Raw genomic sequence first — 13,203 nt, forward strand, 5'->3', positions numbered from 1 at the left:
CAGAATGTTCTGCAAGGCTTCTCTGAGCACCAGCTTGCACTGGGCTGGCAGGTTGCATGGCTGGGCCCTTTCCCACTGCACAGAAGGGAGAAGGCACTGGCCGGCAGAGGCGAACTGCAGGTTACGACCTGGTGAACAAGTGGGAATCAGGGCGCAGCTGGGGAACGAGGCTCAGAGAAAGCAGTGGGTCAGGAGCTGGACTGACAGCCCAACCACTATAAGCGTCACACGGCGGGTGTCCCAACAGATCACTCTGGACAAGACACGGAGGAGCACAGATGATGCAGGGCCATGATAAGGGAGAAATCTCATCACATCACTTCTGTATCAGCTCGGACAAAAAACAAGTTCCAAAGTGACCGGCCCAACCTGGAGAAAGGTAGCTTAGAGCATGTACGGTGGGGTGGAAGGCAGGCAGGGCAGAGCCAGGCTGCAGGGCCGGTAGACGATGTTAATGCAGAAAATACTCCTATTGCTGTGGCCGGAGCCACATCCAGTGCCCCCTGTTATCTAATTTCAACCCTGAGGCGACCCCTCCGAGGTTAAATTCTTAGCCTCCTGACCTCTTCACGGAGGTCCCTCTACTTGCTCCCATCTTCCCAGAGAGCCTGCCTTGCTTTCAACATCAGATTAACCTTTATTCTGGAGCTATCAGCGCCCTGCGCACCCTGCCTCACGGCTTTTATTCCTGCTCCTATTTCCGTGGCCTTCTCTCTTCACTTGTTCAAGCTTTCTTCCCTCCTCCCTTCCCCTCTGTCTGTCTGTTTTTGATTCACACAGCCCCCAGGCATGAGGCACCCCCCCCACACCCCCACCAACTACACTATCCCCTTTCATGGCCCTTCTTGCAATCCAGTTTTCCACCGGCTCTTGGGGTGTCACCCCAAGGCAAGTGTATGGTGGAGCAGGGCACATGGCAGATATTAAGATTTAAATGCTTGCTTGTCTGGGTCAGATGCTTTTGTTCAAAATGTCAAGAACCATCTGCTATTTTAGCTAAGGCTCGGGATGGCTTTGGGAGACAGAGTGTTAAAGCACAGAGGGATGATATTGTCATGGTCTAGAAAAAGCACGGTTCCTGTGAGCCCTCCCTGGGAACTTCCTAGGAGATCATTGGGAAGAACTGTACCGTTCCTCCTTGAGTTTTTCACTCTGGTATATAGCAACTTTCAAGGTCCTGGTTGTCTTTTCTTCTATCTAAACTTCCTGGGTGCTGAGATTTTGTCTATTGCCCTTGTTTCAGCCTCAGCAATGGCAATGAAAAGTGAAAGTGTTAGTTGCTCAGTCGTGTCTGACTCTTAATGACCCCATGGACAGTAGCCTTGCCAGGCTCCTCTGACAACGGAATTCTTTAGGCAAGAATACTGGAGTGGGTAGCCATTCCCTTCTCCAGGAGATCTTTCCAACCCAAGAATTGAACCTGGGTTTCCTGCATTGCAGGCAGATTCTTTACCATCTGAGCTACCAGGGAAGCCCTAGGAAAGGCAGTAGCTAGTTATAAATGATCATCCTTGAGGCCTGGAACTAATCTGTTCGCTAATTAATCTTCTCTTCTCCAGGCTCTGCCTAGTTTCCTCTTTCCCAGTTTTCTAAGCTCCTCACTGTTCTCCATCAGGCCCTCTCCAGCCTCTGATGATCCACTCCCATCCACCCCAGTGGCGAGTCGCCATCACCTGTCTCCCCTTTGAAAGCTCTGTGCTCACGGTAGAGTTTTGGAGATTTGATTACCCAGCTCAGGAACTGTCCAAGCTTTCTGTTCATTTTTGTTTGATTTCCTACAACCAAATATCTGCTTTTTGATCTAGTCACAACTTATCGCCCTAAACGAAAACGTGCAGAAACTGGCCAAGAAAATGAGGAGCAAAACAAACCATTCTGCACTCGTGAGAAGTGCTGGTGGACACTATGAGTCAGCACAGTGCACAGACTGTGGTTTGTGCCAAGACGCCAGCCTTCTTGTAGGACCTCCAACTGCTTTATTTTGGTGATAGGATTTTTGGACTTATTTTTATCCACAAGGATTAAAGAAGGGATCTCACTGTGGGTCCACATAATTTGGAGCCTCCCCTCTATAGAACCACGAGCCACATCCAGGAGACCTAGCTTAAACTAGCTGTCCAACCATACCTCCTTCTAGAATGCAAACATATCAAAAACTTCCTGAGATATCACCACATCATCCTCTAGATGTCACCTTGAGAACATTCCAGGATGGAAGATGACTGCTTTTGCAGCACACAGACAACCTGAAGCAGATACATTTAAAACTCTGCAAGCCTGGTCCATGGGCTGATTAAAAAACATCTTCTTTTTTTTTTTTTTTCTTGCTAATTGCCTCAAAGACTAAGTAGTACTCCAAATTAAGTTTATTATCATAAAATTATCTAATTTCCTTTTCTGGCAGATTTTCCTCTTTTCCCCGGCAAAAGCAGAAGTAAAAAAACTAAAACCTTCCTTTAAGAAGTATTTGTCCTGAATCCATCCTTTTCCCTATGGTCTTCCCTCCCCAAAACATTTTCCAGTTTCTAAGGGTACTCATGTCATTACTTGAAGCATCTGAGGGAGGAGAGTGTGACAAAAATTTTAAGGCAGAAATTAGTTATCCGCTGCGATTCATGGAGCTGCAAAGAGTTGGACACGACGGAGCAACTGAACTGAACTGGAACGTTAAGAGCATTTAATTATGGATGATCACCCAATCAATCGTTTCTCTTTAATAAGCCAAGTCTACAGCCGGCCAATAACTGATTCATCTGGTCATGCGGTTCATTCAAATCAAATGAGCTGTCAGGTAATTCATTAAGGATTTTAAACACCTGGGTGCATTAAATCAAGAGGAAGACTTTTACATGTGACTTCAGGGAGATTTGGATTATCTTGGGTGTTATTTCCTGTGATACAGATATACTTAGCCTAGGGGGCCTGAATTTCAAAAACTACAGGCCTAGAAAAATCAATTAATTTTCCTGTAAAGAAAAGTAGTCTGTATTACAGAGAATGGTTGCAGGGTCAGTCTCATAGGAAGGGGATCTTTTCTAACCACCAAACTTACCCCCAAAGTTAAGAGGCTCTGATGGACAAAGAAGCGGGGAAGTGCACAGAAATATGGGGAGAGGACCTCACCAACTCACAACACTAGAAGCCCTTGGACTCAGCATCCATGGAAGACAACACGAACAGTCCCCAGAACTACTTTATCGGTAGCCTCCCTGATTATGATCAGAAAACTTCCAGGACCACGAGCGATGCTGGCAACTGACAGAGAAAAGGACGGGGGAAAACAACTCGCGCTGAAAGCGTTCTTTAACAATAACAATCACTCGTGGAGTTCCACAAGAACTACTTCTAAATACAAAACAGCTCCGTTCAGAATCCTGTGTTCTCACTGTAAGAAGGAAAAAGAGAGAGATGCTATATACTTTTTCTCCAAATATACACAAAGATAATTTTAAAACAGGGGCGAGAACTTACTTATGCAATATCCCCAAATTATCCTCCTCAGGAAATATTAGCAATTATATATGTCCTGATGCAGAAAAATTACATGTTAAGCAAAATTCCACAATAGGAAAAAATAGGCTCAATATTTTGAAACATGTTTATAAATTAGAGATGTACTCTGCCATCTTTTCAAGTATTGCTAGCTAGAGTGTGCACAGCAGCATTTCTAAATTCTCAAAATTAAAATTTAACTATTTTCCCCTGGAATATTAAATTTTTAAACAATAAAATTACATTGAATAAGAAATTTATAGTCAAAGAATCACATGTGGGTGATTATAGCTTGATTTTGTATACAAAAGTTAGAATACGGATTCTCAGAAATGGTTGGGGTTTTTCTGTTTCTATTATCATTTTTTTGCTGGCAATGACAGTTTCCCATTTTCATCTGATCCTTCTCTTATTCAATGATAAGCATTTACAAATATGCAGTTACATATAATTATTAATCAATGATTATGTGCAAGGCACAAAAGGGAATTAGTCCCCAGCCAATCAAGAATAGGAATAATTCATTTATGAAGATTATAAACACTTTTTCAAAAACGCTGTCAATCACCTCTGTGCTCTCAAGATCCAAATTACAAAACAGAAACTAAAAAAGTTTTACAGTTCATCTTTTGTTCTAAAACTATCAACTAGAAGAGATAAGAAGTCAGGGAGAAATGAACGTAGGTGACTCCCAGCCCTCCTCACCTTATATTCACACTCTACTCATCACTTCTGACAAGAGAACCCCTTAGGGATCAGACACCCCACACGGGTTAGATAAATGGCTCTTTCTAACCAGCAAAACGATGAGGAGTCGCCTCTTTGGTGTTCAAAGGGAGTCTCCCTGCCTGCCTAGTAGGCGGACACAGCCCCCTTCCCTGAGGAGTTAAAACCAGTTCCTCCAGTCTCTCCCCGATGTAACTGAAACAGCATGAGGTTTAGGGGATGGCCCAGAGCAGCTCAGAACTCAGGTACACTTCAAGCTGTTTTGTCCATGGGGTCAAAAGGACAGGTCAAGGAAGGAATTCCAGGTGCTCCCAAGCATCAGGAGCCACCAGGTGTGGCCAAAGAGGAAAGAGAAGGGACTCAAAATTCAAACGAACCAGGTCAACACAGTAGGGGCATTCACAGGACAGAAATTATTTTCTTACAATTCTAAGGCACCCTTGATCTTTAGCCCAATACCAAGGGAAGCCCACAGACCAGTGTGGTCCAGCTTGAGGTTCAAAACTGTCCCCGCAGAAAACAACCCACTTGAACACGTAAGGCGGTCGCCTTTGCTTGAATCACTCAGCGCAGAGCAGGAACTGCGACATTAACCTTGTACTACTTGGGGGACTTTTCATTTGCAGGGCTTGTTGTCACTAGGAGGGAGAAGTATTTCAGACGGAAGGCAGTGACCCTGTAGGGGTCATCATCAATCACCTGGGGTCAAAGACCTTCCCAATTGTGAGAAGAGGCAGGGGGTGAGGGAAAGAGAGCAGAGAAAGATCAAAAGGCCTTTGATGGAGGTTATCTACCTGCACCAACGAACCTGCAAAATGGAGCTTCTCTGGAGTTTGAAACCCCCTCATTTCTAAGGTGCAAGATTTTAAGAGGGATCTTTGTTGTTGATTTTTTTTTTTAACTTGGGTGCTTAAGAAGAAGACTGAAGTCAGCAGATGGCAGAAGAGGCCTAGCGGCACAGGCTTACATGGCTGCCCATTTCCGGGTCTGTCTCTGAAAGTATTAAATACCATTTTCTTCTTCAAGAGCAAGTACTGGTTGGGTAAGGGAGGGACCCCCTGCCCACCACCTTGCATCTGCCAAACAGCAACGTGGCTCAGCTGGAACTGTCTCACAACACTGGATTTTAGCTGAGGCAAATACCTTTACTTCTTTTCTCTTTATGCAAAGCAATCACAGAGGGAGGGGCTGGGACGTTAAGTCCTGGCTTTTAGGCCACTGGTCCGGCAGTCAGTGTCTGTGGGGCCCTTTGTGATGATCCTTTTGATCACATACTTCTTGCTACTTTTCTTGCTGCTTCAATGAGCCTCAGATGATGAAAGGGACAGCTGGATAGAGGGCTGGCTACAGTGGCAGGTAAATCAACTCCCCTGGGTACAGAGTCTGAGGAAGTGAAAGGGGCAGCTTTCACTCAGGAAAAGACAGTGAATGATAGTCCGGGCACTAAGACTCCGGGGTCCCAGCGCAAGGGGTCCCCGTTGGACCCCACATGCCAAAACTAAGACTAGGCGCAGCCAAGTGAATAAATAAATATTTGAGGTGGTGAGGTGGCACTTCCCAGGTGGCGCTAGTGGTAAAGAACCTGCCTGCTGAAGCAAAAGAAGAAAAAGATGCAGGTTCGATCCCTGACTTGGGAAGCTCCTGTGGAGAAGGGCATGACAGCCCATTCCAGTGTTCTTGTTTGGAGAACCCCACGGACAGGTGAGCCTGGTAGGCTACAGTCCACGGGGTCACAAAGAGTAGGACACACGACTAGAGTGACTGAACACACACACGCTGCAAGCCCAGTGGTTAAGAGCCCACCTTCCAATGGAGGGGATGCAGGTTCGATCCCTGGTCAGGGAACTAAGATCCCACATGCTTCAGGGCAACTAAGCCTGAATGCTTCAACTAGAGAGCCTACACTCTATAATGAAAATTTTTTAATTTCAAAATAATAAAAAAAAAAAGACAGTGAAAGAAGGAGGGCTGCACTGAACCCCTGGTTAGAGGCTTGATGGATGATTTTGTGGAATATTCAAGGAGAATCATTGTCCCAAGTAAGTTCTGTCCTATCCTCCAGCTGCTTTTCCCTGTTAACTGGTGAGCAGAGTTATTTCAAGAACACAGACACTATGAGTCTTTTAAAAACTTACTGGACATGTTTATAAAAATAATTATTTTTAAGAAACGAAACATACTGCAGAGCAACATAAATGGCTTTCAGATTATGGGCTGTTTTGATTCGCCATGCCCTAGAGCCTCCAGCCTACACCCATCAGCATGGATAATTGAGAATCTGCTGTATTTCCATTTTAACACAGTCTCTCTAATACATTTCAGGCATTCAGATGGAAAAACCAAACCTCCGACTACTATTTCACCTTTCATGAATTTAGCACATGGCACTAACCTCTATACAGTCCAAAGAAGCCTTCATAGCGCAGCACTTTCTTAAAACAGTCAAAGCTGTTTTTATACATAAGTTCTCCTACGAAAGAGCCGGTCGATCGTTGGTTCTGCATTCGAGTTTTTACCAGATCGATAGGATACACCGCAGTGGCTCCGACAGCTACAATCAAATAATACCAATAATTCAGAGGAAATTAAGGTCACAGGAAAGAAGGAGGTGGTTAAAGTCAAAGATAAGATTGATGAAATAAAGAAATTGTGCACATGTAAATTTTAAAATGAACTTTCTAAACAACAGTGGCTTTCATTCAAGGGTCTCCTGATAAAAGGATACCACTGAGTTCAAATATTAAAAAGCAGATCACTACAGCCTAGCCTCATTACTAACCAATATCTAGACGCCCATCTGCAGACAGATGTGAGAAAAAAGTTGCTTCTAAGTCCCTGATCAAATGCAGGTACGAAGGAAAATTTCCCTTTGTTGTTATCCCATCACATAGATACAGATTTGGTAACTAGCTTGGGAAAAGACCAGAGAAGGTTGTTTCCTTCGATATTTCAAAGTGGAAAAAATCAGAGGAAAAACAGGAATAATAACAATGAACAATCTGCCCTCATCCATGACTCACCTCCAGCAATAGAACCGAGACCAAACCTGTAGGCTGACTCTGCAATCTGCAAGAGAACTGGCCGAGATGAATCAACTGATGCCTTCTTCTTTGCGTGCACAGGAATTGCAGAGTGGGAAGACAGGAGGCGGAAAGGAAATCGAAACAAAAATGAGCACGCTATTTTATTTTAAAATTACAACTGCGTTCTTAAACTCATGATACAGCTAAAATGTCTAAAAGGAAGAAGGTATGGTTAGATTTTTGTAAATTCTTGTTAATAAAAAGCAATTATTGCCGTCAATTTTTAAAATCAAGTTTCAGTATAATGAAAGACACTACTGTGTCCCCCAAAATGTTATGAATATGAACTCATCTTCAAATGTTCAATTCTCATTAGTGATCAAAGAGATATAAATTGAAAACCACTAATGAGACATCATTCTTCAACAAACTGTCAAACTGGTAGGTTTGGGGAGTTTTGTCTGTTTTTAATGGCAATGCCCAACCTGGCAGAAGATGACAAAAAACAGGGCTTCTCAAATCTGCCATTTAATCAAGTATAAACTGAAGGGAAATTTGGCAATACACCCTGAACACTTAAAATGTACAAATGCTTAAATTGACCCTGCAATTCTACTTCTAAAAAGTTAGGCTAGAAAATAATCATCTATATAAACAAGGATCAAGCTACAATAATAATAAAAAGCAGTACTGTTTAAAAAAAAAAAAAAGCAGTACCATTTTAAGAGCAAAACCTCTGAGAATACCCAAAGGTCCAATAACGGAGGACTGGTTAAAAATAATGCTATAGCTCTAAAACAAAATTGCATGTCATTAAAAAACAATACTGTGAAAAATATTTGATGTTCAGAAAAAGTGTACATACAGTATTATAAAGAAAAAACAGGCTAAAAAAACAATATGGTGCGTAGACAGGTATTTATTATCTATTTCTCTCTACCTTTTAAACTGTTTGGAATGTTTCATGATTATCTTTTTAAAACCAGTGTTGAAGACTGTGTGTGAATATGCTGTGCTTTTCATTAAAATTATTTTGGTATGTATATGCATATAAAAATAACACTAGCGTTTTGGCTATCACATCACCCAGAGATACTCAATTGTTTATAGTGGCTACAACTAAGTGGTTATATTACAGGTGATCTGATATTTTCTCTTTTTTGTCCATCTCTTCTAAATTCACACATCAGGCCAGTCACTTGTTGTATTATTATCAGTGTTCTTTTGACCTACTATTCTTATGGTGTTTTTGATGTCAGAACATTTCAGAGTATTTTACTCCTCTGTCTACATAAATAAAACAGTAATTTTATGTCACACAGAGCTGTCACACGAGGGTGGCATATAGTTAGTGCTTAATAAATACCTGTTGAGTGAATAAATACATTCAATAAAATTTGTTTTTTCATAAGCCATGATAATTAAGATTGGTGAACAATGAAAATAATTACCCACCCCAACTATCAACCCACTGAATTTTAGTTGCTGTCAGTGGAGCAATTCTAATACAATGAGATAATTTGGAATCTCCTTCAAAGTGAACTGAAAATAGCTTTATGCAGAAATATGCATTTTTAAGAAAGTAAAACATTTCTTCTGCAAATTCCATGGGGTGCTTCCAAGGGTATCCCCGTATAGATGGATGACCTCCATCTATATCTATCATGCATAGTAACTTCATTTTGACAGCTGCATCGGTAAGAAAGGCACTGCTTTATGTACACAGATATAAACTGGCAATACGAAAAAAGGTTCTGGCATCAAAACAATGAGTGAAAATACTTTGAAAACAACGGGTTGATACCTACCACTATCACTAATTCATCTAAAGACAAACAAAACCCCAGACTTTCAGATAACTTTTCTGAAGCTAGAAGTGTGGCATCCTCACAAAACGAATACTAGAAAAGATTCCTCTTCCCACACTCCTCTGTCGAGGAGAAGAGTTAGCTCCCTAGCCTGGCAGGCGGGTGACCTCTGTTGCTTGAGTCTGCCAATGTTGTCAGGCCCACCAGGGTTCACATAAGTAAAGAATATTCCAGGCAAGGCCCCAGTGAATTGCTCTGAACCTCCAAGCAGCAGCCAATCATTTCCTGCTGTAAACCTCATCAATCTCATCCAACCCTTTCATGGACAGGATCAGTAAGCACCCACCATCAGAAACTTGCTAAAGCTGCAGAGGGCATAGAGGAGAAATTGTGGGGTACCACTGTCACAGGAGAACAGGGGGAATCTTTTTTTTTAATTCTCTTTTTCTTAATCCCCCAATTTCTACAGGAGTTAGTAGCACAAAGGCAAAGAGATAATCATCTGGTAAGTGGTGTTTAAAAATCATAGGGAGGGGAGAGTGGGGCTGTGTCCCCCTCTCCATGTGATTCCACACTCCTCTCTCTTGCACTCGGGGAAATCGGCTTCCTCTTTTAACAGTGCCCAGCTGGTTTTCCAGAGGTGCCTAGCGAGGGTTTGCTGCGCGCACGCCCACCACGCTGCACACAGAACCCGCCGCTGCCATCGGGTGGGAAAGAGCTGAAAGGAGGGCGTCCTGGCTCCAGGCCTGCCCGTCCTAAAAATGCAGCCCGCATCAACCCATTGTGGTCAAACTGGCGTCTCAGTACAGACCCGGAGCTCCCAGCCAAAAACTGTTAAGTCTCACAGGATTCGGAGATGGCTTTGCCTTAAAGGAGGTATTTTTCTGAAACGACGACGCTCGTCTGTGAGGGGATTTATTTTACAAACATCGTGGAAGCACAACAGACGCTCTGAAGGCTTTTATTCTCTAATCCCGATCTATAGAAAGTCGAGCAAGAGTTAAGCGTAAGGAGGTCCCAAGTCTTAGGTTTCTGACTCCCACAACTTCAAGAGATTGGTTTCTGTTAACCATAAAATAAAATTTAGCATTCCTCAAATTGTTTCCACATAACTTATGAATCCTTTCACAAAGAAAATAGGTCTAAAAGCCTTCAAACTATGACTCCAGACTAAACAAAATTATCTCATTTTGATATTCAGAAAAACGGCAGGCATGGCAGTCAGGCAGTGCCCTGCCGGAGCGCCTCTCTGCGAGGCAGAGCCGGCCCTCATGTCTCGGTGACACCCAAAGCGGGCTGTGGCCCCAGCTCTGCCAGCATGAGGCTGAGGGAAGGAGGAAAGATAAAGATCTTCCTCCTCTTTGGGGAGGGTGAGGCTTCCCATGCAGCTAAGAAATCATCCTATCTTCTGCAGAAGAGAGCAAATGCCAGTTATCTGTTACTTAGAACATTTCTAAGTAAGTACTCTTTCCAGCCTTCTGAAATAGTCTGGTTTTCTTTTTTGGTGCAAAACAGAGAAACGGTAGGTCAGGAACCAGTGCCGAAAAGGCAACTGCAAGTGAAAAGCGGCTGTGGGGCCTTATCAAGGCAACACCGGGAAGCATGTGTGACCCTTCTGCCCACCTGCCTCTGGGCTTCAGCCAAGTTGAAGGGCAGAGTCCCCTCCTCCAGAGGAGCAATCCGTTCGATGTCGGCCAAGGTCATGCGTCTAGAACGAAAAGCAAACATAAGCAACAGCAAAACACAAATTAAAATTTAAGGTATGGAATTTTAAAATGTTCCTTTTCTTGTTTCCCACATTTCAGAGTCACCTTTAATTTGGTTTCTTTTTCTCCAGGCTTGCTGCCCTCCCCCTACTCCCACCTCCTAACCTCCCTTTATTAAGCTAATTAAAAGAAAAAAAGGCCAACTTACCCCCGTGGCTCATACAAATCTGCTAACTGAAACAAGATGTCAACTTCCATGGGTGTAACCTGACCAAATTTCTGAGCTGCCAGAACAAACTCCTCTGTATGGAAAAAGAGTTAAAAGGGAAAGATTCAAGAAGGAATAGCCACTAAACGCAGCATTAACTCAAGGCACTGGAATGAGCGAACATCACCAAACTTTATTATTAACAGTCACAGAATTCAAGTCAATCCAAATAGGGTAGGAATTTTTGCAGTTCTTTCATTCGTCTGGAAAGAGTGTGCAGAATGCTTGCTCTAATAGTGACTTTAAAAGGTTGGTGTCACCTGGAGGCTTTGAATAAATGACACAGGAAGCCATTCAAATTGTAAGTCAAGGAGAACCAGGAAGGAGATATGAAATTCCATATACCTAGGTCCCAGGATATCATATTAATGAAGCTGTGGAATTCCAAAGGGAATTCTTTTTTTTTTTAATCCCATTAAAATGCTGATATCTTGATCAAAGATTGTCGATCAACACACACTGTCAGCAGTATAAGTTTAAGAATTCCTTGTGTACTTTCGAGGGTCATTCTAGAGGATGTCAGTTTAGTTTAGGTTTTATTAAGATTTGAAAATATTTCAGAAACTTTGGGGGCTTCCCAGATGGCACTAGTGATCAAGAACCCGCTTACCAATGCAGGCAGACTTAGGAGATGGGTTTGATCCCTGGGTAGGAAGAATCCCCTGGAGGAGGAAATAGCAACCCACTCCGGTATTGCTGCCTGGAGAATCTCATGGACAGAGGAGCCTGGTGGGCTACGACCCACAGAGAGTGGGACATGACTGATGAGACGTAGCGCACACACAAGACACTTTACATGGTTCCCTCATTCAAAGAAAGCCTTGGATTTATTTACAATGTGCTGAAGATTGTTTCATTTGTTTCAAAGAGTGGAGAACACACAAGTACCAAATGGTCAATCGGACAGAAAACTAGGGATAGAAAACTCTATAACATCAACTTTTGATTGTCTTCTTCCCTCTAATAATACTTCACCAAGATACTTGCCGGCAAGAATTCAAACTTAGTCGCACTCACCCTTGGTCACCTCTACGTCTTTCCTGTTGCCAGCCAGAGTGCTGTAGATCTTTCTAATGAGTTCCATGTTGTTCAGGAGCGAGTTAAATCCATTAAAATAGGAGAAACTAACTTGATGGGATGTGGTACCTCCAGCAGCCTCAAGTAAGTTGAAAATAAGAGGGGGGGAGAAGAAAAATAAACAAAGGATTTATAGAATGAAGAAGATTCAGAAGTACGTATATCAAATGCTAGTTTGGGAAGTAATCAAAAAAGCATGTATAGCAAAAAGTGGCCAGAAGTATTTTTCTTTCACATTAAAAGAAAAAAAAAAAAAAAGCTATAAATGATTTTTAGAAGTAACTGCAACTAATCACGACCAGAACTTGTACTCTCCACACACAGGTCCTAGAAAACTAAATAAATACACATGTAGGATTATAACAACAGGACCAGTAGTAATTTACAGAGTTCAAATTTCCATTGGAAATGTTTTATAAGTTTGTTTATTTCATCTAATGAGCAATTCTTAAAAGCTTAGACATGCAAAACTGTATTATACACAGGCCCACATGTGTATACTTAAGCATGCAGAACTGTTATACCAACACAACATGCTGTGAGAAGTGGCTAATCTAACACTGATATCATGATTTGTCATGTTACTTCTAAGTAGTAATAAATAATCATTTAAGTACATACTTTGTATTGGTAGGATTTCCAGCAAACAAGCACATTATGATAAAATTATGAGATGTCATATGCTTTGATGGGGGTTAAGACTGGCCAGGACTCTTGATAATCAGAATTTGTAAGAAACCATATTTCTTCACAGGATAAGGGAAACAGACAGCATGTCCATTATAAATGGAACTTCAGTTTGGGGTTTCAAATTCTATCCTTCCCTAACAAGGCAAAATATTTTTATTAGGAAAGCACTTCTTTATAAGGTAACAACCACATAAATCTTCACTTCGTAAACGTTTGAAATAGTTGACATGAGAGTTTAGATTGGGCTAGGGAAGGGAAGGACCAAGAAAAGGAGCTAGCGTGCCAGAGTGGGAAGGCCTTATTAGAACACCATTATCTTCAAAAAGAGGGACCAGTGAAAATAAAGAGGAAAAATGAAAAGCTACTCTGAGTTCTCACTTAAGGTAAGCATTATGGGAAACTCAGATGACGGT

At 42.2% G+C, this 13,203-nt stretch overlaps 1 protein-coding gene across 2 annotated transcripts in view; it reads right to left on the reverse strand.

Moving 5' to 3' along the window:
* Positions 1-13,203, reverse strand: part of SLC25A13 (solute carrier family 25 member 13) — a 229,565-nt gene that overhangs the window by 73,817 nt on the left and 142,545 nt on the right. The window contains exons 7-11 of one of the 2 annotated variants that reach the window (XM_068972557.1): positions 12,041-12,179; positions 10,964-11,057; positions 10,673-10,757; positions 7,239-7,323; positions 6,611-6,769 (exon numbers count right to left, since the gene is read on the reverse strand). In XM_068972557.1, coding sequence (XP_068828658.1) covers positions 6,611-6,769; positions 7,239-7,323; positions 10,673-10,757; positions 10,964-11,057; positions 12,041-12,179 — 562 coding nt within the window. Of the gene's footprint in view, positions 1-6,610; positions 6,770-7,238; positions 7,327-10,672; positions 10,758-10,963; positions 11,058-12,040; positions 12,180-13,203 lie in introns of both variants that reach the window. The other variant, XM_068972556.1, reaches the window with a different exon arrangement.

This window comes from Capricornis sumatraensis, chromosome 5 (genome assembly GCF_032405125.1).
Source record: "Capricornis sumatraensis isolate serow.1 chromosome 5, serow.2, whole genome shotgun sequence".
In the NCBI taxonomy this organism is placed as follows: domain Eukaryota; kingdom Metazoa; phylum Chordata; class Mammalia; order Artiodactyla; family Bovidae; genus Capricornis; species Capricornis sumatraensis.